Below are 22943 nucleotides of genomic sequence, written 5' to 3'. Positions count from 1 at the left end.
AATAGGGATTTATAGTTTGTCTATGGCACTCAATAGTTATTTTCCCTAGGCTATATGATATCACCATAATATTCCAGTGTGTTTGTGACCAAGCAGTTTTTTTGTACTGCCATTCCCCCATAATGGTATGGTATCACTATCATAATCTTACAAGATAATGCATTTATAATAATAATATAAGCATATTGTTTTGCTGCAATAACTATGTAGGAGATACTGAAATGTAGCCTATTATTCGATCACAAATTCTATTTGTGCCCATGTGTTTGATTTTTCATGATAATGGAATGAGCTGTGGTCCATGTGCTGTCCTGACAGGCAGCTGCAAATAATTAAGTAAATAAGTAAATAAGTAAATAAGTAAATAAATAAATAAATAAATAAATAAATAAGACGCCAAACGTCAATTTCAATATGGGAGGGACGGGGGGGCGTGGGTTTGATTATATGTTTGATGTTACATCCACATCTGGACATTCCTAAACAGCGATTTAGCCTGCAAGAGCTGTCATTCATAATCTGTAGTGTTCTTTCTTTCTTCATTTAGATCATTTAAATCAAGGGGGTTATATGTTGATCTTCTTGACCACTCTGCCATGCATGCTCTTCACATTATTGATGAGTGATGCCTGCAATGAATCTCTCCACAAAATCACGCAGTCAGTCATTAGCCTATGTCATGTCTGCCCATTGTTGTTTTTCCACGAAGCGCACACGGCGGCATCTCACCTCAAATAGTTGAGGTATCTCGCGTCTTGCGAGATACTCCTTGGCATCGTTAGTATTCATCTCCCCGGGTGTCTTCTGAAATCGCGAGTTGTCCAGAGTGTCTTCTGTCGCGGTTCAACAGCCAACTGTGGGCAATCTTTGGTAACAAATAACAACCGGTCGCCAGACGATCAGAGCGACCAGCCTCTCAGCGCATGTTTCCGCGTCTGGACTCTACAGCTGGATTCCTGCAGGCAGTGCCGCCGTGCCGGTGCCACCCTCCTCCTCGGTGATGAGTGGCTCGCTCACCTCGCTGTCTGTCTTCCCAAAGGCGCCCGCTTCCAACATGAACATGACGTTGGCACCGCGAGGTTGCGCGCCGCTGTGCCAAAAGACGCGCCGCACCGCCACACTTTCTGTGTTTTCTTGGCGTTTCTCACATGTTGGAACTGGAAACTTGACAAGAGGGGAACCTTCCTTGGCTTGAGATTTTGAATTGGTTAAATTAATCAGTGATGGAAGGATGACTAAAAAGGAGGGTGGTCATCATCATAAAGAAAACAGTATGCAGGAATCAATTAGCCTACATTTTCAGAAAGTATGTTAGCCTAATTTATGATTGTCTTCATATAAGTTCAATCATTTTAATACTATTTTAATATAATGGTGCACTGTATTTATATGGGCAAGATAGGCTATGTCAGTGCAAAAAAGAAAATTGGGTAAAGTATTCTGCAAATGAAAAGGTGCTACTGAAATAGGTTAAGGCCATAATTCAAAGGCAGCCATCTAAGCATAAGTGAAGCAATTAACACTGTGTGATTTAAAGCCTTCCAGACGCTCATTGTGCCTCATGTATTTTAAATAAGTCTAAACAATAAAACGTGTCATTCAGTGAAACACTAGAACTAGAACATGGTGCAGGTGTTTGGCTGCAGGTCACTGCGGTTCAAACAACCTAAAAATAACACACTGAACATGCACCTCTGTTGTGGTGGTGTTTATACATGTTTTACTTAGACCTCACAAATCCAAGGCTTTTTTAGCCAGTCCAGGATTTGTGTCCATTTCCTCTCATTTGATCTTATAGGCCAGTAATCCTCTTGACGAATGCACACGCTGACCGTGTGTCCTCTTTACAGACCACATCACAGATCATCAGATCACACAGAGCCATCAGTGTCTAAGTTATCATGCTCATCGTTCCATCTGCTAGAATAACATGCATGCATGAGCCTAACAGCCGCTCAACACGGCTCACTGAGCACAGAATAGAATAGAAGACGTGTAGGTATAGCCTCGACGCTATCATTTATGGAGAGACAATGGAATGCTGATTAGATTGATGCGGCCGGGAAGCGTTTTGAGTGACCTCTTTTTTGCATTGCATTTTCATTGTGGGCTGTGATACAGTTTGAGAACAGCCTATATGATGATGCGCCTCTGTGGCGGCAGAGACTGATGTCCCAAGTCAGAGCAGGAGGCGTGCAGGAGGATTAAGTGTTTGGCAGACAGGCAAATTGTTCTATTTAAAGGCGCCCTGCGTGACGTGTTGATGCTGCATTCTACCACAGTCCACGAACTGATGTGCTGTCCTGCTAGATCTGAATTGCATGAAGGGATCATCCAGTATCTAACCCTGGATCTCTCATTCACCCCCCCCCCCCCCCCCCCCAATATAATATATCCATGTCACTTGTCATTACAAATGTCCTCATCAATTAAGGCAACACTGTCATACTTAGAGGACAAGCTGTCGCATATCTGTTTTTCCCACGGCGCTGGGCCAGCAGACCCCCCCGGGGTCAGAGAATGGCGAAGTCAAGACACTCAGTCAGTCACTCAAGGATGTTTGGTGAGTTTACTGGGAATAGGAGCGGTAGCTAGGAAGGTCATAGAGAGTCAGGATTGGAGGTTTGGGGATGGGGAGTGGGTAGGGGGATATGGATGTGGTGGTGGTGGTGGTGGTGGGGGGGGGGGGCAAAGAAGGGGGGCGGAGCGAGGGAAAAGGGCCCGTAGCTACTAGGGATAGGAAAGTGGTAGAGAGTCGGGAATCGAGGGGTGGGTATAGGGGGAGTGGCTAGGGGGGATGTGGGTGGTGGGGGTGTGGTGCCATGGAGCTGTATGGCCACACCACTGTGCCGTGGGTTAAAGATTTGCTTGTTTCCTCTCCCTCCTGCACGGTCAGCCAAATCTGGCCATAGGAGAAGAGAATGGTGCTGAACTAGAACCGCATGAAGCGACAACTGAACCTGTACTGTATCTAACCCCTCATGTTCTAACTGAAGCTGTACTGTATCTAACCCCTCCTGTTCTAACTGAAGCTGTACTGTATCTAACCCCTCATGTTCTGAAGCTGTACTGTATCTAACCCCTCCTGTTCTAACTGAACCTGTACTGTATCTAACCCCTCCTGTTCTACTGAACCTGTACTGTATCTAACCCCTCATGTTCTACTGAACCTGTACTGTATCTAACCCCTCATGTTCTAACTGAACCTGTACTGTATCTAACCCCTGTTCTAACTGAACGTGTACTGTATCTAACCCCTCATGTTCTAACTGAACCTGTACTGTATCTAACCCCTCATGTTCTACTGAACCTGTACTGTATCTAACCCCTCATGTTCTAACTGAACCTGTACTGTATCTAACCCCTCATGTTCTAACTGAACGTGTACTGTATCTAACCCCTCATGTTCTAACTGAACCTGTACTGTATCTAACCCCTCATGTTCTAACTGAACCTGTACTGTATCTAACCCCTCATGTTCTAATTGAAGCTGTACTGTATCTAACCCCTCATGTTCTAAAATGAGTTGCCACATGATGCACAGCACACAGAACCAGTTAATTAAAGCACCCGGTCCCTCAAACAAATCACTGTGCCCAGGAACACCAAACAACCGTCTTTGTACAGTGAAATATTCCTGGGGAAAACATTTATTTGCACCTGCATTGGTAGCCCAAGGCGAAAAACGCTTCGTCAAGAATTGTGCACATGAACCTCAAAGAAATATCTATGTATGAGAGACGAGACTCGCGGGGATGAACTTTGTGGGAAATAGACACAGTCACTGGTTTAGGAACTGTTAACAGGATGAAACCAGAGGGCCCTCGGCAGAGTGCATACCTCCGGCGTGTTACGTGAATCCGTTTGGAACTTAGGCACCTTTTTGTGATTGGCTACCGCCATTGCCACACCTCCTTTTGGCCAGTGGGCGTGGAAAGTTATTCAGTTCATCCTTGGCCCATGACCAACCTTTCTACAAAGTTTCATGCAAATCTGTTTTGAGATATCCTGCCAACAAACAGACAACAGACAAACAGGGGCGAAAACATCCCCTCCAGCCAACTCGTCGGTGCCCAGCCAACTCCGTGACCATCTTGCAATGGGATCATCACACCAGCCGTGACTTAAAACGACTTAACAACTTGAAATGAATGTGTGCCAGGGGTGTAAAGTGGGGGGGAGGCCGCAATGTGGGGGGCCGCCGCCCCGCCCCCCTTTCTCCGATCATGCCCATTTTCAAACTTCGCCTTCATTTTGATGTCAACTACACACCTGTAAAGTTTTGTGATTGCATGTTGCACTGTTTTGACGCTATTGTGTTTGCAAAATATTTACACAGACATATAAAGACCTGTCAAAGTACTCAAAACCTCTTCTGTGGTAGTTCCCCTACAATAAACCCTTTTCACAGCAGCCATTTGATGTGTCAAAGCAGGGTAAACACAGGTGTAGCATTCCATTTAGGTGTTCCAGTGCCAGGGCACTCGCCTATGTTATTGGTGATGGCATGCTCCAAGGGGAATCAGAACTAGTCAGTCCAAACAATGCACTGCTGTACACACACCATATCTACAGTACAGCTATGGCCATGCTGTGTGAATCCATACAGTAAACAAATGCTGACTGTATAAATATGTAAATATTGTAATGAATCATGTATTCGTCCAGGAACCAGGAGACTTATAGTTGGTACAGGCTTTTATTCATGGCTTCACACACAGCTCCTAGTTCCACACACGTCTACTCCGCCTCCTCGTATATTCAGACTGGCCTCACCTCAGACAGGAAGTCCCACTAACACACCGTTCCCCCAGGAACAACCCCACACATCAGTTCCTAGCTAAAACCCAGAATCGCCACAATATGTTTGCTGTAGAGCTGCAATGATTAGTAGATTTAATTGATTAGTCGATCAGCAAAATTAATCAGCAACTATTTTATAATGGATTAATTGTTTGGACTTTTTTTTTATTCAAAAATTCTCTTGTTCAAGCTTTTTAAATGTGAATATATTTTCTCGTTTCTGGTTTTCTATGACAGTAAACTGATTATCTTTGGGTTGTGGAAGTTGGTCAGGACAAAAGAAGACTGAAGATGTCAGTTTGGGCTTTGGGGAAAAAGTGGTCAACATTTTTCACCATTGTGACATTTATAGACCAAATGACTAATCGAATATATTAGTTTGCAGCCCTAGTTTGGTGCCAGTTACTTCCTTTTGCGTTGTAGGCCTATGTGAGATCCTGTTTTTCCTGTTACAAACACGAGATGAGACAAACGTAGCCTACAATATATTGGCTGAAATCTGCCATATAGCCTAATATGCACATTATTATATTACATGCTGCATCTTTCCAAATATCTGTTAACCTGACAGCAAGAATTACCTTAATTTGTTTGTAAAGGTTCTTCAAAATATTATATTTTTTTCACCAAAACACAGCTGAAAACACGAAATGTTAGTTTTTGTTTTTAGTGGAGGAACCATTGGGAGGAACTGAGGCATCATGTAGCCTCAGAAGTCTCGCTTGCCAGCCTCTCCCAGCAAAGGACCAACTGAGTGTAGGCTACTCATTGTTCAAGTAGTCGAATTGTGAGGCTAGATTTATGCCAGTGAGCTATTTTTCTAGAAAATGACGATTTACCAGCTTGTTAAATCGATTGTGACAACATTTTCCTGTGAACAGATATGGCATACATACCCAACCCATGCTAGAACAGCTTGCTCTGGCCTTAGCAAGTTGGAAATTGATGCTTTTTCCACTGACTGATCCTTACTGAGCCTGCTCGTCTGAACCTTTATTTTGAAATGTGTTTACCAGGAAGTACTCCTCTGACCTCTGGGCGGTGCCTCTCTCTCTCTCCACTTCCTTGTTGATTGTGATTGTGACAGCTAACGTTAGGCGCTGCACAATGAAAACACTTATATTATTCAGTTTATTTTTTACCTACGTATCAGTGGACAGCACGAACATCGAGGTGAGTGCAGATTATCGTCATGCATGTCTGAATATCTGGTCGGTTTGCGTCTTTCACGCTGTATTTTGCTTGAAATATCGCTGTCATGTTAGCCGCCTGTGCTGTCATGAAGCTAGCTAGCCCCTTTCAGCACTGTGCTATGAGCTGACAAGTGACAACACAGTCAGTGACTGACAACACAGTCCTGAAATGGGCTAAAAGCTGGCTAGCCACTGTGTACTGATTGAATATATTTGATGTTGAGATTCGTAGCTTGTAGCGTACATAGAGCAGTGGTTCCGGTTTCTGAAGCTGTTTCAGGTCAAGGACCCCTAAACTGACACAAATTAGACCATGGACCCCCATTTGTAAGATTTTGTCCCATGGGTCCCCCAACTGATAAGATTTTTGCTTTTAGACGTTTTATTACAGAAAGTGTATGAAACGATCATGACCAAAACAGTCATGCATTATCTCATTGTGTTACACATGGGTGGAATTATAGTGAAAATAAAGTATTCCCCTTTTTGCTGGGGAGCCCCCTCAAGGCCACTTTGAGAACCAGTGACTGACATAGAGGAATGTACGAGACCAGATCAAATACATAATTGTATTTCCTCTCTTCCCACCTCTGTTATTCAGGATAAAGCAACACAGTTCTTCAGTAGTGGCCATACGAACAACTGGGCCGTGCTGGTGAGTATTCAATGACCATCAATCCTGTCAAGAGGCTGAGCAGAGTACATACAGTTACAGTTACCACTACTAGCAAGCAGACCGCTCTCATCCAGCACACTACACTCTTCATTCTCCTCCCATCAGACAGGAGTATTAACAGCAGAACATCTCGCTTCAGCGATAGATAGCACCTACCTCCAATCCATAAGACATCTACATTTGCACCGAATCATTATGTATGACCTATAGCACTTTAAACTGTATGCACTTTCTGCTTAATACGATGCTGTTGTTGGATACTGTTCCTGTATGTTTCTTTTTGTGTTTAATGTTTATTGTTTGTATATTGTGTGCTGCTGCACTGTCTTTGAGAGGGAACCAAGACTAATTCCTATCAACTATGTTGACATGGCAATACATTTATTGAATCTTGAGTCTAGCTGTCTTTTCCCACTTGTGTCCTGTCTGTTATGATAGGTGTGTACATCCAGGTTCTGGTTCAACTACCGCCATGTGGCCAATACTCTGTCTGTCTACAGAAGTGTGAAGAGGCTGGGCATCCCAGACAGGTAAGAACGATATCACTGTCCGACTCCTTATGTCACTTTCATTGCCTCAGTTTTACATATTGAATGGTGATATTGATGCAGAGGTACAGATAGATATCCAAAGCTTAATGTTCGTGGAGTGATTCTGAATAATAATCTAGTTTCTAGGGAGCCAATATTGGCCTATTTTTTCAAATATCAGCCAGTCACTGCTGATCTGATGGAGGTTCCTAAAACCTGGATTAAAACTGTATTTTTTTTATTTATTGATTTAACACCTTAAGTGCCATAGCCGAAATAATTCGTCTTACATAATCCAACGCTTAAGTGCCAGAGCCGAGTTTACTCGTCTTACATAAACATTTTTTTTTTTTTGACGCTGGGACATCAATCAACAACTTTTACATCTTCGAGATCACTATTGGAGCAAGATAATGTGTATAATCTATTTTACCGACCCACTAAGTGTTGACAGTGCTCCCCCAGACGACCGAAATCAAAGAAAAAACTGCCGCGGGACCAAGCCGTTCAAGGAAATGCCGTGGCGATTTTACAGTAATCCACTTGTCTTGCCTGAGAGCGGCCGCGCACCGGCAGCAGCACACAGAGAGCGGAGAGCGATTTGCAAAATAGATCATAGGTGAAACACACTTTGAAACACCTCAGAAAGGCCATAATCAACATCTGCCCATCGCCCACGCATTCCCCGGCCCATCTTGACTCGCACAAGGAGCGTCCGCACGCAGGCAAGCAGGCAGGCAGGCACACAGGCAGGCAGCAGCAAAAGCGCTTCTGACACGCCCGCTGTACAGCCAGGAGGAAGGAGGAGAAGACACACGGAGGGAGGAGTTTGAATGAGAGGGGTGTTTCCTGTTGTTATGGAGGAAATTACTGTTCAAAACTATTGTTTAGAATGTCTGACGGTCTTACTGATGCCAAAAATGAATGGTTAAAGTGACTGTTTCACAAAAAGCCATTTATCTCTGAATAAATTTCCAGACGCTGAAACCATGCTGTACTCAACGGCTAATATCTACATAACTACTAACTCTGCAAACTAACTCTTTTAGACAGAGAAAGCACACATTCTATTAGTTATTTTTAGATGATTGGTGTTCATGAATTCTTAACAGAAAAGAATCCTCGGCTGTTGCTAAAATGAGCCAGAATCGTCAAAAACACCCCTGGCACAACTTACCTACAGGAATGAAAACATGGCTGGCATTCAATGTGTTAATTGTTCCAAAATGATTTGAATTTAAATTGAAGTTACTGCTAACCCCAAAACAATGTCATTAGTGTGGCTTGAAGGGTGAAATGTGTTAGTGTCTCATGATGGTGTAAATGCGGTGGCAGTGGCTCAGGAGGTAGAGCTGTCGTCTGGGAATCAGAAGGTCCCTGGTTCGAGGTTTGCTCCTCTGGGGGCTGCAAGTGTCTTTGAGCAAGACACTGAACCCGTAACTGCTCCCGACGAGCAGTTGGCGCCTTGCATGGCTGCCGACGCCGTTGGTGTGTGAATGGGTGAATTTAGACATTTAGAGATGGGTTATCGGGGGCCGATACTGACGAATTTCACATATCGGATATCGGACTGACGTCGCCGCCGATCGACAGTCCGATCGAGAGTCCATTCATAGCTTGTTGCGCTGGACCATAAACGCACCGTACATAACATGAAACAGTGCTAGTAAGTAGTAGTATGTAGTGAGTTTATAATGTTAGCAGATAGCTCACTGCATGGGTGGCAGAGCTCAGTCTACAGTTTACTATTCACTTACGCTGTTTCAGAGACTTTTCCTCCCCGACGAGAAAGAAAACTCTTGGTGAAAGACTGAATCCATGGAGTTTTGTGGCATGAAAATGGAAAAATAATATAAAAGATATTAAATAACCATCAGCAGCTTCAAGCCAAAAACATCTGTATTATTATTACAATTAAAATACCGGGTGAAATATTGGTTGAGATGAAACCTACTGTACTACTACTGTCTATTATTATGACTGTTACTGTGCTTGCACTTAATGTGAGGTCCTGTTGTCCTTGTGCCACATGTCATGTCAGTGTACTGTGGTGTGGTGTTGTGTTGTGTTGTGTGTATATGGTTAGGGCTGGGCTATATGGTTGAAATCAATATCACAATAATGATCATAAGGATTCTTCTCTATCAATATAGATCACGATATGGTTCATGTGTGCAAAATCCTGTTAAATAATCAAATGTGTGTCAAAATATGAACATACTGTATGTTCAACACAACACTCTCAAAGCCACACTCCTCTCCTCATTTGACCCTTATTACTGTCAGTCCGTTTCACTACATCATTTGCCACTTGACACTTGGCACTGGTCCTTTCACTTACTATCAAGAAGCGATCCGTAAATCAAACATTGCGTCATTTTGAAGCAGCCCTGTTCCTTTGTGTTTCCCAGCCACATCGTTCTGATGCTGGCAGACGACATGGCTTGTAACCACAGAAACCCCAAACCTGCCACGGTGTTCAGCCACAAAAACATGGAGCTGAACGTGTACGGTGACGACGTGGAGGTGGACTACCGGGGATACGAGGTTGGTCTCACCCTGTCGGGCACTCACACAATTACACACTCAGTTGCACGCTGCAAAAACTGTCCGTCTTAGCCTGTCGGTTTGTTTTCTACTCGATGTAAACGACACAATACACCTGTAAAGTTTCCTGACTGCATGTTTCACGCTTGTCGTGACACTATCTCGTTCACAAAATCCTTCCACAGACAGATAGACAGACACACAGACACACAGACAGACAGACAGACACACACAGATACAATGACACATAGACAGACACACAGACAGACACACAGACAGACAGACAGACAGACACAATGACACATAGACAGACACACAGACAGACAGACTTTATGTCCATCTGTCAAGTATCCAAAATGGCTTCTGTGGTAGTTCCCGCTACTACCACATTTTGCCATGATGACACACGAACACACACACACACACACACACACACACACACACACACACACACACACACACACACACACACACACACACACACACACACACACACACACACACCTCATTAGCTGATTAGATCACTTATTAAGATTGTTTGCAGTCAGTGAACCCCACCTAGGTGTAGCGGAGGGCGGCGCGGTTGCTGTCCTCCAGCACTGATTGCTCAGTATCTGTTGAACAGGAAATGACTTGATATCAGACACATCTTCAAATAGAGGGGCACCTAAGTGCTTTGTTTGTTCTGGACTAAGAGCCCTGCTGGCTGCTTTGCTTCTGATTATTGACCCTGCTTTGAGCCGCTTGTTGAAATAAGAATACACACAGTCAGTCAGGACGCTGAAGCCAGCCGACAATGTACAAGAAACGCTGATAAAGATGAAGAGGTGGGGAAAAGAGGAAAAGGGGGAGGAAAAAACTCAACAAAGAGTAATTGGTTTTTGCAGGTTTAATTAAAAGATAAGTAGAGCAGGACAAAAAGTGTTTTTCTCTTACCTTAAGCTGACACTACTGCGCTGCTGCAGTACTCAAATGAAAGGGGTTCAATTTTGTGTTAGTGTGTCAATTTTGTCTTTGTGTTAGTCTTTCATTTCACTGTTTACCGTTTCATCAAAAATAGAAAACTCCTCTCAGTGAAGGAGAAGAGCTGCATTTGATAATGTATCACAGTCCGGTCCTTCTCTGTTCTGAAATGGAGCTGCGGTTTCCCTGCTGTGTGTGTGTGTTTTCAGGTGACGGTGGAGAACTTTCTGCGCGTTCTGACCGGCAGGCTGCCGCCCAGCACGCCGCGCTCCAAACGCCTCCTGTCTGACGACCGCAGCAACATCCTCATCTACCTGACCGGTACCGAAAGGACAGATCCACCTTCACATACAGTACTCTCTCTCTCCCACCAAGCAGGGCTTCACATGCTCTGACACCATCACATACTCTGACACCATCACATACTCTCACACCATGCAGGGCTCGGTGTGAAATCGGGGGCCGATTTAGGGATCCAACATTGGATTGAGGGCCGCCCCAAGCAAAAACGGAAAACAAATGAATTCCAAAACAAATCTTTTCTTTAATAGTCTGTTCTAGACTAAAAGTCATGCCTGTGAATCATGTGAGAGAGGTTGTGTTTTCTACTGGAGAAAACGAAACACAGCCACACTCTCACTCTCTCTCACACTCATTCACTCTCTCACACATACACACACACACACACACACACACACCATACCTGCCAACATTTGCTGTGAAAAAGAGGACACCTTTGAAAGTGTCCCCCCCCCCCCCTCGTCAAAATTAACTTAACTTGGGAGCGTTATTTAGCCCCCTTCCCGACAAACTAGCATGACATGGTGGTTGGTACCAGCGGGTGCCTTAGCTCTGGTAATGATACTTTCTTTACGTTTTGTAATGATACTGGCTTTAAAACCGAGCTCGCTAAAAAAACGTATCGAGAATCGGACCAAATACCATCATGTCACCTAACTCATCGTGGGCCACCAGGAACGTTCCCGGGGGGCCGCACTTTGAGAACCCCCCGTCTTACACTCTCATATATCACCAATCTGTGATGTCCAATGCATTCCATCACTTATCTTCCTGATGTAGTGCTGTTTTTACTTTTATTGGGGTGGGCTCACCTTTCCTCAGTCTGCCATGTCTACTTCTACACCAGTTAGTGATGTCCCTGCGTTTCCCAGAATGCCTTTTGACAACAGGTGTGAACTTGTTGCATTCGTCTGTGGGTGATAATGTGTAGGTGGAGAGAGCGATAGCAGAGTAACAGCTAGCGTTTTCCCAGTCATGAGAAAGTGAGACGCGCCCACTCAGAATGTACTCAGCGTTTGGCTGGATGTTCGTATGTCCTCCTACCTTCAAGATTTCCACAGTTCCAGAGTTATGATTTGCTCCATCGCTATCTGAATGTTCAAGTGTGAAAGATTACACCTCACTGTAATATACCGAGGTATTCCTGTGTGCTGGACATGAACGCCTGAAGCTTCACATCCACCTGTCTACACTGCAATTGGCACAATTATCTCATCAGTCTGAATGGAAAGGAAGTGCTGTTGCATGTGTTTGAGACTAGTGCCGACGAGTGGCAGACGTTAAAAACACATTTCAACATTTAAACGCCACGCATCAAACCACGAACCCGCTGATTCCTTCCCAGTACGATTTGGAACACTGATAGCTGAAGAGAGCTGCATGGGGAACACGAGTCACGACAAGGTTTAAGGTTGAACAATCAAAGTTTCAGTGTGTTTTTGTGTTTTGTTTGTGGACAGGTCACGGAGGGAACGGCTTCCTGAAGTTCCAGGACTCTGAGGAGATTAGTAACGTGGAGTTGGCCGATGCTTTTGAGCAGATGTGGCAGAAAAGAAGGTAAATGATTGATTGATTGATTTTATTTTATTTTATTTTTGGATGAAGAACAACAAAATCCAAGGGATGACACAAAAGTGTAAACACTTATTTACATCATGGTCCCTGGTCTTATAAAAACATGACATACAGTAACGCGTAACATCAAATAAACAATACAGAACAGTCAAGGATAAAAAGAACAAGAGATATAAACCAACATTACTCTAGCTTACTCAGTAAGAATTTTTTCAGAATGTTTTTAAAACCATTCAGAGAATGACTTCATTTCATTAGGGATCTTGGGATCTTGTTCCACTCATCCTGACCCCCCCCCTCTCTCTCTCTTATAGAGGAATGTACTTCTGCTTTTCAGATTGGGTAGTTTCAAATCTGCTACACCAGCCCTCGTGTTCAGGCTGTGAATGTCCCGAACAAACTGAAAGTACTTGGTGAAATAAATAGGACAAAGGTCATGTAATATTTTATAGACCATGATAAGTTTCAACTGTTGTACTCTACTTTCAACGGGGAGCCAATTTAACTCCTTAAAATGAGTTGGGCTAATGTGCGTTCTTGGACTGAGGTGAATGAGAATGTTAAAGCTGAGCTAAAGAGAAGATCGTCATGCAAACAAGACCAAATCATGTATTGTTTAATTGGTCCTTTCCCCTGAGGGGCAGTTAGCTGTGCAGCATGTCAACATTCAGCAGCATGCATAATATAATGACAGGAAACCTCATTTATGGACATGAGGAAAATATTTGTGTGTGTGTGTGTGTGTGTGTGTGTGTGTGTGTGTGTGTGTGTGTGTGTGTGTGTGTGTGCGCGCGCGCGTGTGTGCGTGTGTGTTTCTTCATGTGTAACACTTTTTTGCCATGAGCAGTGTTTAGGGGAATTACGGTATTATTCACTGTTTAGGCAGCGCAGAGCCCCAATAAGAGACCTGCATAAGGCAAATTCAGTGTGCGCTCGCACACCAGGCAAAACACAATAGTGACATTCTTCTTCAGCGAACGGCACACGCACACTTATATTTACATAGATGGAAAGTGTAAAGTGCTGTGATCGCACACAGTGTTGTTGTAAGAGATTTGCTTAACAAAATATTTGGACCATCAAAGAGTGCAAAGTGTCATTCACGTAAGCACTGCTCATGGCAACAATAAAAAAAACATCACACACACAAATGAAGCAGCGAACACGCTGACACACAGAGTCCAGCTCTGTTAGGACACCTTCAATGCACAGTCTAACAGAGTAACTGTTTGTTACTGGGATGAATCTCACTTGTCTTCCATGACACGTGACCTGACTGAAATACTGTCACTAGGGCTGGGTTAAAAAAAAATCGATTCTCTGATTTTTAATCGATTTTTATTTTAATCTTTTGATATCGATTCATATGTCCAAAGATCGATTTTTTTTATAAAAAAATATATATATATATTTTTTTTTTATTAAACATAGGCTATAATATTATAGGCTGTGTGTGGTAGTGGAAACATAGTTTCAAGTTGACGTTTATTTATGTTTGTAGTTGAAACAAAAACATAAATACTGTAGGCTACATAAATGGAAATGTTTGATCATTAATATCTACTTTTAGAAATTATATAGGCTGAAATCAAATCACTGTTCATAATTGTGAAAGTGTCTTTATTGACAGATGAAAAGGCTGTTATTTACCCTTTTTCACCACCTGGTGGGTAAATATATGTATGTATATAACTAAAACCATTAAAATTGACAACCGGTCCGCAACTTTTTTCCCCATGTATCTACCGGTCCTTGGCGCAAAAAAGGTTGGGAACCCCTGTGTTACATAACTGGATAGTCATGTAATTCAGGTTACAGCTAAAAAAAACATGTCTATGGTATCACTAACCAAATCGATATTGAAATTAATCGAATCGGAATCGAATCGAATCGGGATTAATCGATTCAGAACCTTGTGAATCGGAATCGAATCGATTCTTGAAATTTGAACCAATACCCAGCTCTAACTGTCACATCTCATTATGCCAAGAATTACTGCACTGAATTACTGCACTGCCTACCCTTTTGTGTGAGGGAGGGACAGAGAGTTTCTCTAATAACATGAGCTAGATATAGCCCCTGTATTTAATGGACTGTTTCTGCGTTCCTGTTACCTTTCAAGGTGCTGTGGTGGTTAATTTGTGAATCGCGAGAGGCTAAACAAGCTTGAATAGTTTTCCGGTAGCAGTGCCCCTATTATCCTGCCCACCAATCAATCCTGTCTGTATCAGAGTGGGTCTGCGTCGCAGGCGGCCCCCCCCGGGCCCCCGCTGGATAACAGCAGTAATTGCAGGCTTGAACTGCCAAATTCCAGCCACCTTGGAGACTTTGTTATTTAGATGTCCTCTACACACCTCGCAGCGTCTGCCTATCGGTAGACGTGACAATTTACAGAGGTTCCCTAAATGCCTCATATGTAGACTGCTAGCTCATATGTAGGCTGCTAGCTTGTTTATTTGCTGCGTTTGCTGTGGAGGAAATCCACAACTTTCTTTTAAGGGCACCATGTGCCAGTTGAAAACAGGGCATGCCAACCTGACCGTGGCGGGAGTTAATTTTAGAAGGGTCATTACGGCCACCCTGCAGGACATCCACGGTACTACTGGCCTTTTAGCCTTGTACAATTCCTGCCCTGGGCCATTTGAAGTGGATTCAGTGAACTGTTACTGGACACAAGAGCCTTCTATTGTTTGGCTAAACGACGGCAGGAAGTTGCATGCAGGGAAATTGCCCTTTGATAGAGAAAGGGAGGAAGGGTGGGAGATAGTGTGTGCGTGGCTGTGTTGGGACTTGGGAGGGAACTAAACGAAGCAGTTGGTTTCTCTTGGTTATAGCAACTGCAGTATGAAGAATGAGTAGAAGGTTGTGCGTTGTTATGCTGTGTCTGATTGAAACAAATGGACCTGTGGCATGTCGGCAGTGTGTGCCTCAATCATCTTGTTGGAGAATATTATTATTATGATCCCGTAGGGCTGGAGTGCACGATTCAGTGAATATTAATCGTGATTCAGATTTTGCCGTCCCGCGATCATGAAAACAAGAAAATCGAGATCAAACGTGACGCCTTCCATTTAGCAATGTTGCTCTGGTTTTGTCTTGTGTTGTAAATCCAGCGCACCCCTTTCCTTCGCAGCAGTGCGCTACTGTATGCCCCTCCTCCAAAGCCCAAACACGCTGCGGCTGCGGTGCAAGTTAAAGAGTAATTGTGTTATATAATTGTCATCTCAATATTTATCCTATTAAAGAAAATATCATTTTGACCATAATCATGCATGCTCTATGATCCTCTCTGTGTGTGTGTGTGTGTGTGTGTGTGTGTGTGTGTGTGTGTGTGTGTGTGTGTGTGTGTGTGTGTGTGTGTGTGTGTGTGTGTGTGTGTGTGTGTGTGTGTGTGTGTGCGTGCACGCGCGGGCAGGTACAACGAGCTGCTGTTCATCATTGACACGTGTCAGGGAGCCTCCATGTACGAGAGGTTCTACTCTCCAAACCTCATGGCTCTGGCCAGCAGCCAGGTGGGAGAGGACTCCCTGTCGGTGAGTTACCTGGCTTCACATGGTTGTAACATGTTGGTGAGTTACCTGGCTTCACATGGTTGTAACATGTTGGTGAGTTACCTGGCTTCACATGGTTGTAACATTTTTAGTTTGCCGTGAACAAACTATTTATTTCAAAGGTGCAAGAGGCTGTCCATTTTCAGATCTGAATTAAATAATAAATTCGAAATTGTGGAAAAGAAAGAGATTAACTGTAAATTAGCTGTCTTAGCTGTTTAAACCCAAACGATGTGAGTCACTGTTATAATAGCTCATAAACCCCTGGGTTTTACCTTGCACAGATATCTGCACGTCCACATGACTTACAGTTGAGCAGAAACATGTCATCTATTTGACATCAGTTTCCTGTCCCCATATATGACAGAATGACACGCGTGTCACTCGGCATCACACGTGCTGTCTCACTAATTAGCGGCAGGGCAAAAGAGGGCGAGTTTGAAGACAGCCTGTGAAAATACTCATTACTTCATGTCGGTGCCCATTTGTGTTGGGCTGAGGAGCCATGTTTCTTTTGTTTTCATTCATTCAGAGAGGTGTGTCAGCGAGAAGATGAGCACCGTGTCTTGAAAATCACAGTGTACTTTAGTAATTGAACCCAGGTGTTTTGGGTGAGGGATGGCCTCTCTACTCACAATGCCACCCTGCTGCCACTAAGTACTATCCTATTTTCCCCTATACAGCCGAAAAACGTGCGGTTTTAATGTTAAGCATGAATGTTTTTTATTTTATTCCCGACCTTAGCTCAGTCTCTGTCGTGTCCAGTCAGATGTTTGTTTCTTTGTTTGTTTGTTTGTTTGGCTTCCCATCACACGCAGCATCTCGGTGCGCGACTAATTGGATTTGAATGAAACTTGGGATAATGATGTATCTCCACACACACACAGTGTTCTGCTATTTTCAAAATCACACTGCTTGTCTCATGGGGGCACTGCAGTTACACGTCAAAACAAGGTGACATATTGGTTAATTGGTACTGATTGTCCCAAAGGGAGACTGCATCATTTGTGGGAGAGAACATGTTGTGCTGTGACTTTGTTATAATATCCAAACTAAGACCAGCGTCGTTTAGAACCTGGGTCTGAAACATTTTGAACCCAAATGAAAAATGGCACCGAGCGCCTCCGCTGCATATGAGTGCAGAAGAGATGCTGGTAAAAAAGTGATCCTATGTTGTCTTTCCCTGTCCCTCTCCAGCACCAGCCTGATTTGGCCATAGGAGTTCACCTGATGGACCGCTACACCTTCTACCTGCTGGAGTTCCTGGAAGACATCCACCCTGCCAGCACCACCAACATGAATGACCTGGTAAGGGTGTGTGTGCGTGCGTACGTGCGCGACTGCGCGTATTGCGATCTTCATGGTGGGGGGGGGATCAAATTTTTATTATTATCGATGCAAATGCTTTTCTCCATTGTTGAATGATACTTTTATTTAATTTGCAATCAATTATTTGTTAACTAGCCTATTGCAGACAGCCTCTCACTTATAGTTTTTGGGTTTCTGTGCGGTGCTGATGGGCAGCTCCCTTTATCGTTAAAATCTAAAGTGCTCTGAGAAGGCATTATTTGGCCTCCGTACTGTTTTACGGCCGGATGTGGACGATGAGTCAGAACAGGTTGGGAACCGCTGTGTTAGAACATTCACTTCCAACCCTTTATTCATTTCTGAGGAGCCAGGCTGTGAATAGAAGCACTATTCATGTGGGAGACTTTTCTCTTCTTCTACATTATCTTAATGGACACTGTGCCTCAGTGACTCAGTTCCTGTGAAAGGTTTTTGTGGCTTGAAACATCTATTTTAGAATGGTCAGACCCAACATCTCACGTCAGCATGCTTCCAGCGAGGGAGGGTCTGAATCACAAGTAAAAATGTCCGGCTTCCGCCCGTCAGAAAGCCTGCGGCGAAATCTGATTGGCTGGGCTGATACGGAAGTCCGGCATGCCGTCTGTGGTTGGTCAATTCATATGTCTGTCACGCCTCTTTTTTAGTCTCGGGGGTAGACGTAGCTGAATTGTATCTACGGCTGGCTACTGTGAGACTAGTGAGGCAGTAGCATCTCTTTCCACTGTTGTGGTCCTGAAGGAGGCAGATGAAAGCAGTGGGGCGCTCCCTCAGCAGACTCGCCACTTGAAACGGAATGGATAACACTGTGCTGAGGTTGACCTTTGACCCTGGGCCGGGCTCACCCTCAACAAACAGCATCACCCCCCTTTCATCGTTCACACCCCTGCAGGGACAGACTGGCCCCAGGGTGCCCCCCCCCCCCCCCCCCCCCCACACACACACGCACACACACACGCACACGCACACACACACACACACACACAGGCACACACACACACACACACACACCACATCACACCACCACCAACTCAGTTGTTGGTCTATATGTGGGACTCAGTCTGAGCTCTCTGGTCAATGTGCTCTGACTATTAATGCATATTCATATTTCCAATGATGCTGCTTCTGAAGAAGATGCACTCTCTGTTCGTTAAGGATCAATACGATGGTTTTCCCTGGCCCCGCCCCCATCCCGGGCTGCAGAGGTTTGCATGTTGATCCATTGCCTGCCTGCCTCCACCTTCCTCACCAGATCCTCCACCAAATCTGCCCCCTTTTTCAAGAGCCATTTGACTGATGGAGGGAGATAAGGTTCACCTTGATCTAATGATTTGCTCTCTTTTCTTAGAGCTTGGTCAGATGATGACGCACAGATGAATCGTGGACTCAAGAGGATGAACCCACGAGTGGTAGCATCCAGGCACTGATAGATAATTGTCATCGAAGAGGACATGCACACAAATGTCAGTCTCTGTGCCTGTGATCTCCTCCACATTGCCCAGTGTGTTGTCGTTTCATTTTACAACCACGCCCCACGCATGTATCCACCTTCAGCTCTAGCCATGGTCGATGCTGTTGGTAATCAGTAATGTGAATATGAGGAGACACATTCTCCACCACCGGCTGACTGTTCAAATTCTCTGACCCCCATCAGAACATCATGGCAGCACGCTAGCAGCCAGCTACAATAAAACACGTTAGAAAAAAGACATTGATTTACCATAAGTGCACTCACTGCATACCAGAGATGCTCACAAGTCATTTTTTGCAAGTCCAACTCCAAGTCAAGTCTCAAGTCTTTGGTCACAAGTCCAAGTATCAAGTCTTTGAGGGGCAACTCCAAGTCAAGTCTCAAGTCTTTGGTCACAAGTCCAAGTATCAAGTCTTTGAGGGGCAACTCCAAGTCAAGTCTCAAGTCTTTGGTCACAAGTCCAAGTATCAAGTCTTTGAGGGGCAAGTCCAAGTCAAGTCTCAAGTCTTTGGTCACAAGTCCAAGTATCAAGTCTTTGAGGGGCAAGTCCAAGTCAAGTCTCAAGTCTTTGGTCACAAGTCCAAGTATCAAGTCTTTGAGGGGCAAGTCCAAGTCAAGTCTCAAGTCTTTGGTCACAAGTCCCTAGTCCCTATGGATGAGCGTTCTATCATCTGCTGCATGTCATCCGGTCTGCTTAGAACACTGCATAGCTAAAACGAAGGAATTCAAAGCATGTACTGTATTATCCTCACTCCTTATCTATTAGAATACAGTAGCAGCAATGATTAGAGATGACATTAGTAGACAGTTCCTTCATGTTAATGCACAGAGAAATACAATAAATAAAAATAAAGATTGTTCACACAAGTCCCAAACCTTCAAGTCCAAGTCAAGTCTCAAGTCTTTGAGGATGAGTCTCAAGTCACTATGTGTGTGACTTAAGTGGGAATGAACCTTGTGACCCTGACAGTGTGCCCTGCCAATCGAACTACACGGGAAACGAAGCTGCATATACCTGATCTACTGTTTGCTTTTTTGGGTGTTTCCCTGCAGTTCAAAGTGTGTCCCAAGAGTCAGTGTGTGTCCACTCCGGGCCACCGTACCGACCTGTTCCTGCGGGACCCGGGAAGTGTCCTCATCACAGACTTCTTTGGCAGCGTCCGCAAAGTGGAGATCACCATGGAAACCATCAACTTGACCAGCCCCTTACAGCCATTGGAGGAGAGGTGAGCTGATTTAATCCTCAACTTTAGCCTTTTCACATCATAATAAAGATAATTATAATGTGGTAATTCAAAAAATGATAATTATATGACACTAACGGTACTACTACTGCTAACAATAGTAATAATGCATTTACATAGCACTTTTCTTAATGTCACAAACAAATGCTGTAAAATTATAGCTACAAAACAATTACATAAAAAATAATCTGCTATTTATAAAGGGAAGACTTCAACTGCTGGCTCCTTTTAGGGTTCACTAAGTAAAAGAGAAAGAACACATTACCAGCCAATCGTGCTTGTATGGACGCCCGACCAAGCCAGAGGTAACACGGGGTGCGAACCTGCGACCTTCGTGTTGTTAGGCAGGGAATCTACTGCTACACTACCCGGACGCCTCTGAAAAGCACTTTTGTGCTAGAATAGATTAGGGTCAAACTGAATGTAAAAAATCTGTACTTTTTGTGTTAATTGAAGCGCCGTTGGCCAAATTCTTTGATGTTTACTTCCCAACGCGTAACTAGGCTCTAGTGCCAATTTAGAACATCCCTCATTACTGATATCGATTCTTCTACTAATGACATGTTGATTGGCCTGTTTTTGAGAGAGTACACAGATGTCACTATGTCCAATAGGACTATGTGCAATTATTGTTGGGCCTAATATGACATCACACAATGCTATTTATAACTCCACCTAATCAGTGCCAGTCGATGCTGGAGCATTTCATAACAAGAATGACAAGTGAATGTTCAATCATCGTATCAAGCTGTAATTTACACACTTCTAATAAGTGGCAGTGAGTGAGCAGCCTTGTATCAATGGAATATCTTTGGCGCCACCCTGAGGCGAACTGGACAACATACACCCAGTTTGCATGAGGAGAAAGACCGTGTAGTGGTGAATTCGCCCCAATGAATCAGGCCAGTGTCTCTCGGCTGTGATGAATGCACTTGGCCACTAGATGGCGGTAGAGAGCCGCCCAAGTCCTTCCTACATCATCTGGTCAACATCCTCTGCTGCGGTTGGGTAAACACTGTGTTGTTTACTCATATTAGCTCGTTCCCAAACACACTGATCCTTTAATAAGGACAATCACTGCGGAGTTTCAGGAAGCCCATAGCTAATGTACCCAAAAGCAAACAGTCAGCCATACTGTATATTGACTCATTATTAGGATTTGAGTTGGGGATAAATTGCTGTGCTCTACAAGCAGATGTCATGGAAAACGAAAACTTTATTCACGCTGGCGCCCCCCCCCCCCCCCACACACACACACACACACACACACACACTTATATTAATTCCATTAAGCAGGCTTTTAATTGAACCACTGAGCGGTTATAGTCAAAAGAATCGAATGTGGCTGGCTGCTAATTAGCAATTAGAGCTAATTGCCGTACCGTTTTCAGTTATCGGCTGGTCCGTTTGCTGTTTTGGCCTCGGGCTAGTTAGTCATTACACACAACTTCCCCTATTACTTTATTATTGATTGGGGGGCTGACACGTTGTGCCCACCCTCCTCCGTACAACACAAAAAGACAGCACTAGTGTAATTGAGCTGGCTGTAGGCCTAATTCAGTGCTAGAGAGAGAGAGAGAGAGAGACACGTTTAATTCTCTCTATATTCTGATGTAAGAAACCGGCAATGCCCCGATTCATTTGATGTTTAACGGGGCTCAGTTTGCCGACGCACCATCTCCTCAGTATTAGGAAGGATCAAACGACGATTGCGACGGTTCAAAGATCTGATTCCTGCCGTTGTGTATATGTCGCGCTGTAAGATGTCTTTGTCGATCAGACGTCTGGATCTTTTCTCAGACAAACAATCACGAAGAGGCGATAGAAACGGGAGCTTTGAGAGCTCTTGATGTCGGAAAGCCCTTGTTGGGAGTGAAATAATAGTGTTTCGTAAGACGTGACAATGGGCCCATTGTGAGTGAGCCCCGTCGGTACACACAGAGAAAGCATGGCGGATGACCTCTGAAACAAGCTTTTATTCAATATAGTGCTGCGTTAAAGCCAGCTCAGCCAGCTACTCAGACAGGAGGAGGAGATTTAGAGAAGCTGTGTACATTAGTGTGTATATACTGTCTGTCTCTCTCCTACTCAGACAGGTGGAGGAGGAGATTTAGAGAAGCTGTGTACATTAGTATGTATATACTGTATGTCTGTCTCTCTCCTACTCATTCTGAGGGCCGTAGGATTTCCGCATTGCAGAAAAAAGGATGGAATTATGCAATTAAAACATGGAATATTGCAGAATTTTCCATAATTTGGCTGAAATCGATAAAAGTAGGCCTAATTATCAAAATCAAAAGTAGTCCAAATTAATGTAGTCAGCTAAATGATTTCATAATTGTAAACAGGCCTAGATTTTTTGATTGGGGTGTTTTTGAGACGGGGGGGGGGGGGGTCTTGTGTGGGACCCTTACGTCACCTCACAACTTGCTTTTCACTTTGAGAAACATGTGGAAGAGGCTGTGTGAGAGAGCCAAGTCACCTGTGGGTGGAGACTCTGGGATTTGGGCTTGTGACTAAACTCATGTCAACTCATGCCACATGATCACTTGACGATTGTGGGGCCATGACATGACATCATCAGTGGTTATTATGACATCATCCTTAACGCTCAGTGTTTTCCAGTTGACCCTTAGCACCGTTGCCCGCTGACCTCGTCTCTGTCAGGGAGTGGCCGTTTAGAGCTTAGCTCTCGTCATACCAGGCCCTCAGTTGAAAGGCCTCAGGTATGTCTGGGTTGACCATG

At 44.1% G+C, this 22943-nt stretch overlaps 2 protein-coding genes across 2 annotated transcripts in view; one reads left to right on the top strand and one right to left on the bottom strand.

The window, feature by feature from the left end:
* The window catches only part of ak5 (adenylate kinase 5), a 117209-nt gene extending 116310 nt beyond the window's left edge, over nt 1–899 (bottom strand). The window contains exon 1 of the mRNA XM_083653765.1: nt 730–899. Within this exon, the coding sequence (XP_083509891.1) occupies nt 730–789 (60 nt within the window). The 5' untranslated portion in view covers nt 790–899. The remainder of the gene's footprint in view (nt 1–729) is intronic.
* Nucleotides 900–5881: 4982 nt separating this feature from the next.
* Nucleotides 5882–22943, top strand: part of pigk (phosphatidylinositol glycan anchor biosynthesis, class K) — a 44953-nt gene continuing 27891 nt past the window's right edge. The window contains exons 1-9 of the mRNA XM_083653832.1: nt 5882–5976; nt 6598–6651; nt 7111–7202; nt 9614–9749; nt 10922–11033; nt 12473–12569; nt 16003–16120; nt 17336–17446; nt 20007–20179. Coding sequence (XP_083509958.1) covers nt 5911–5976; nt 6598–6651; nt 7111–7202; nt 9614–9749; nt 10922–11033; nt 12473–12569; nt 16003–16120; nt 17336–17446; nt 20007–20179 — 959 coding nt within the window. The 5' untranslated portion in view covers nt 5882–5910. The remainder of the gene's footprint in view (nt 5977–6597; nt 6652–7110; nt 7203–9613; nt 9750–10921; nt 11034–12472; nt 12570–16002; nt 16121–17335; nt 17447–20006; nt 20180–22943) is intronic.

This window comes from Poromitra crassiceps (assembly GCF_964638095.1).
Source record: "Poromitra crassiceps genome assembly, chromosome: 17".
NCBI classification, from domain to species: Eukaryota; Metazoa; Chordata; class Actinopteri; order Beryciformes; family Melamphaidae; genus Poromitra; species Poromitra crassiceps.
This window is presented reverse-complemented; position numbering and strand designations above follow the sequence as displayed.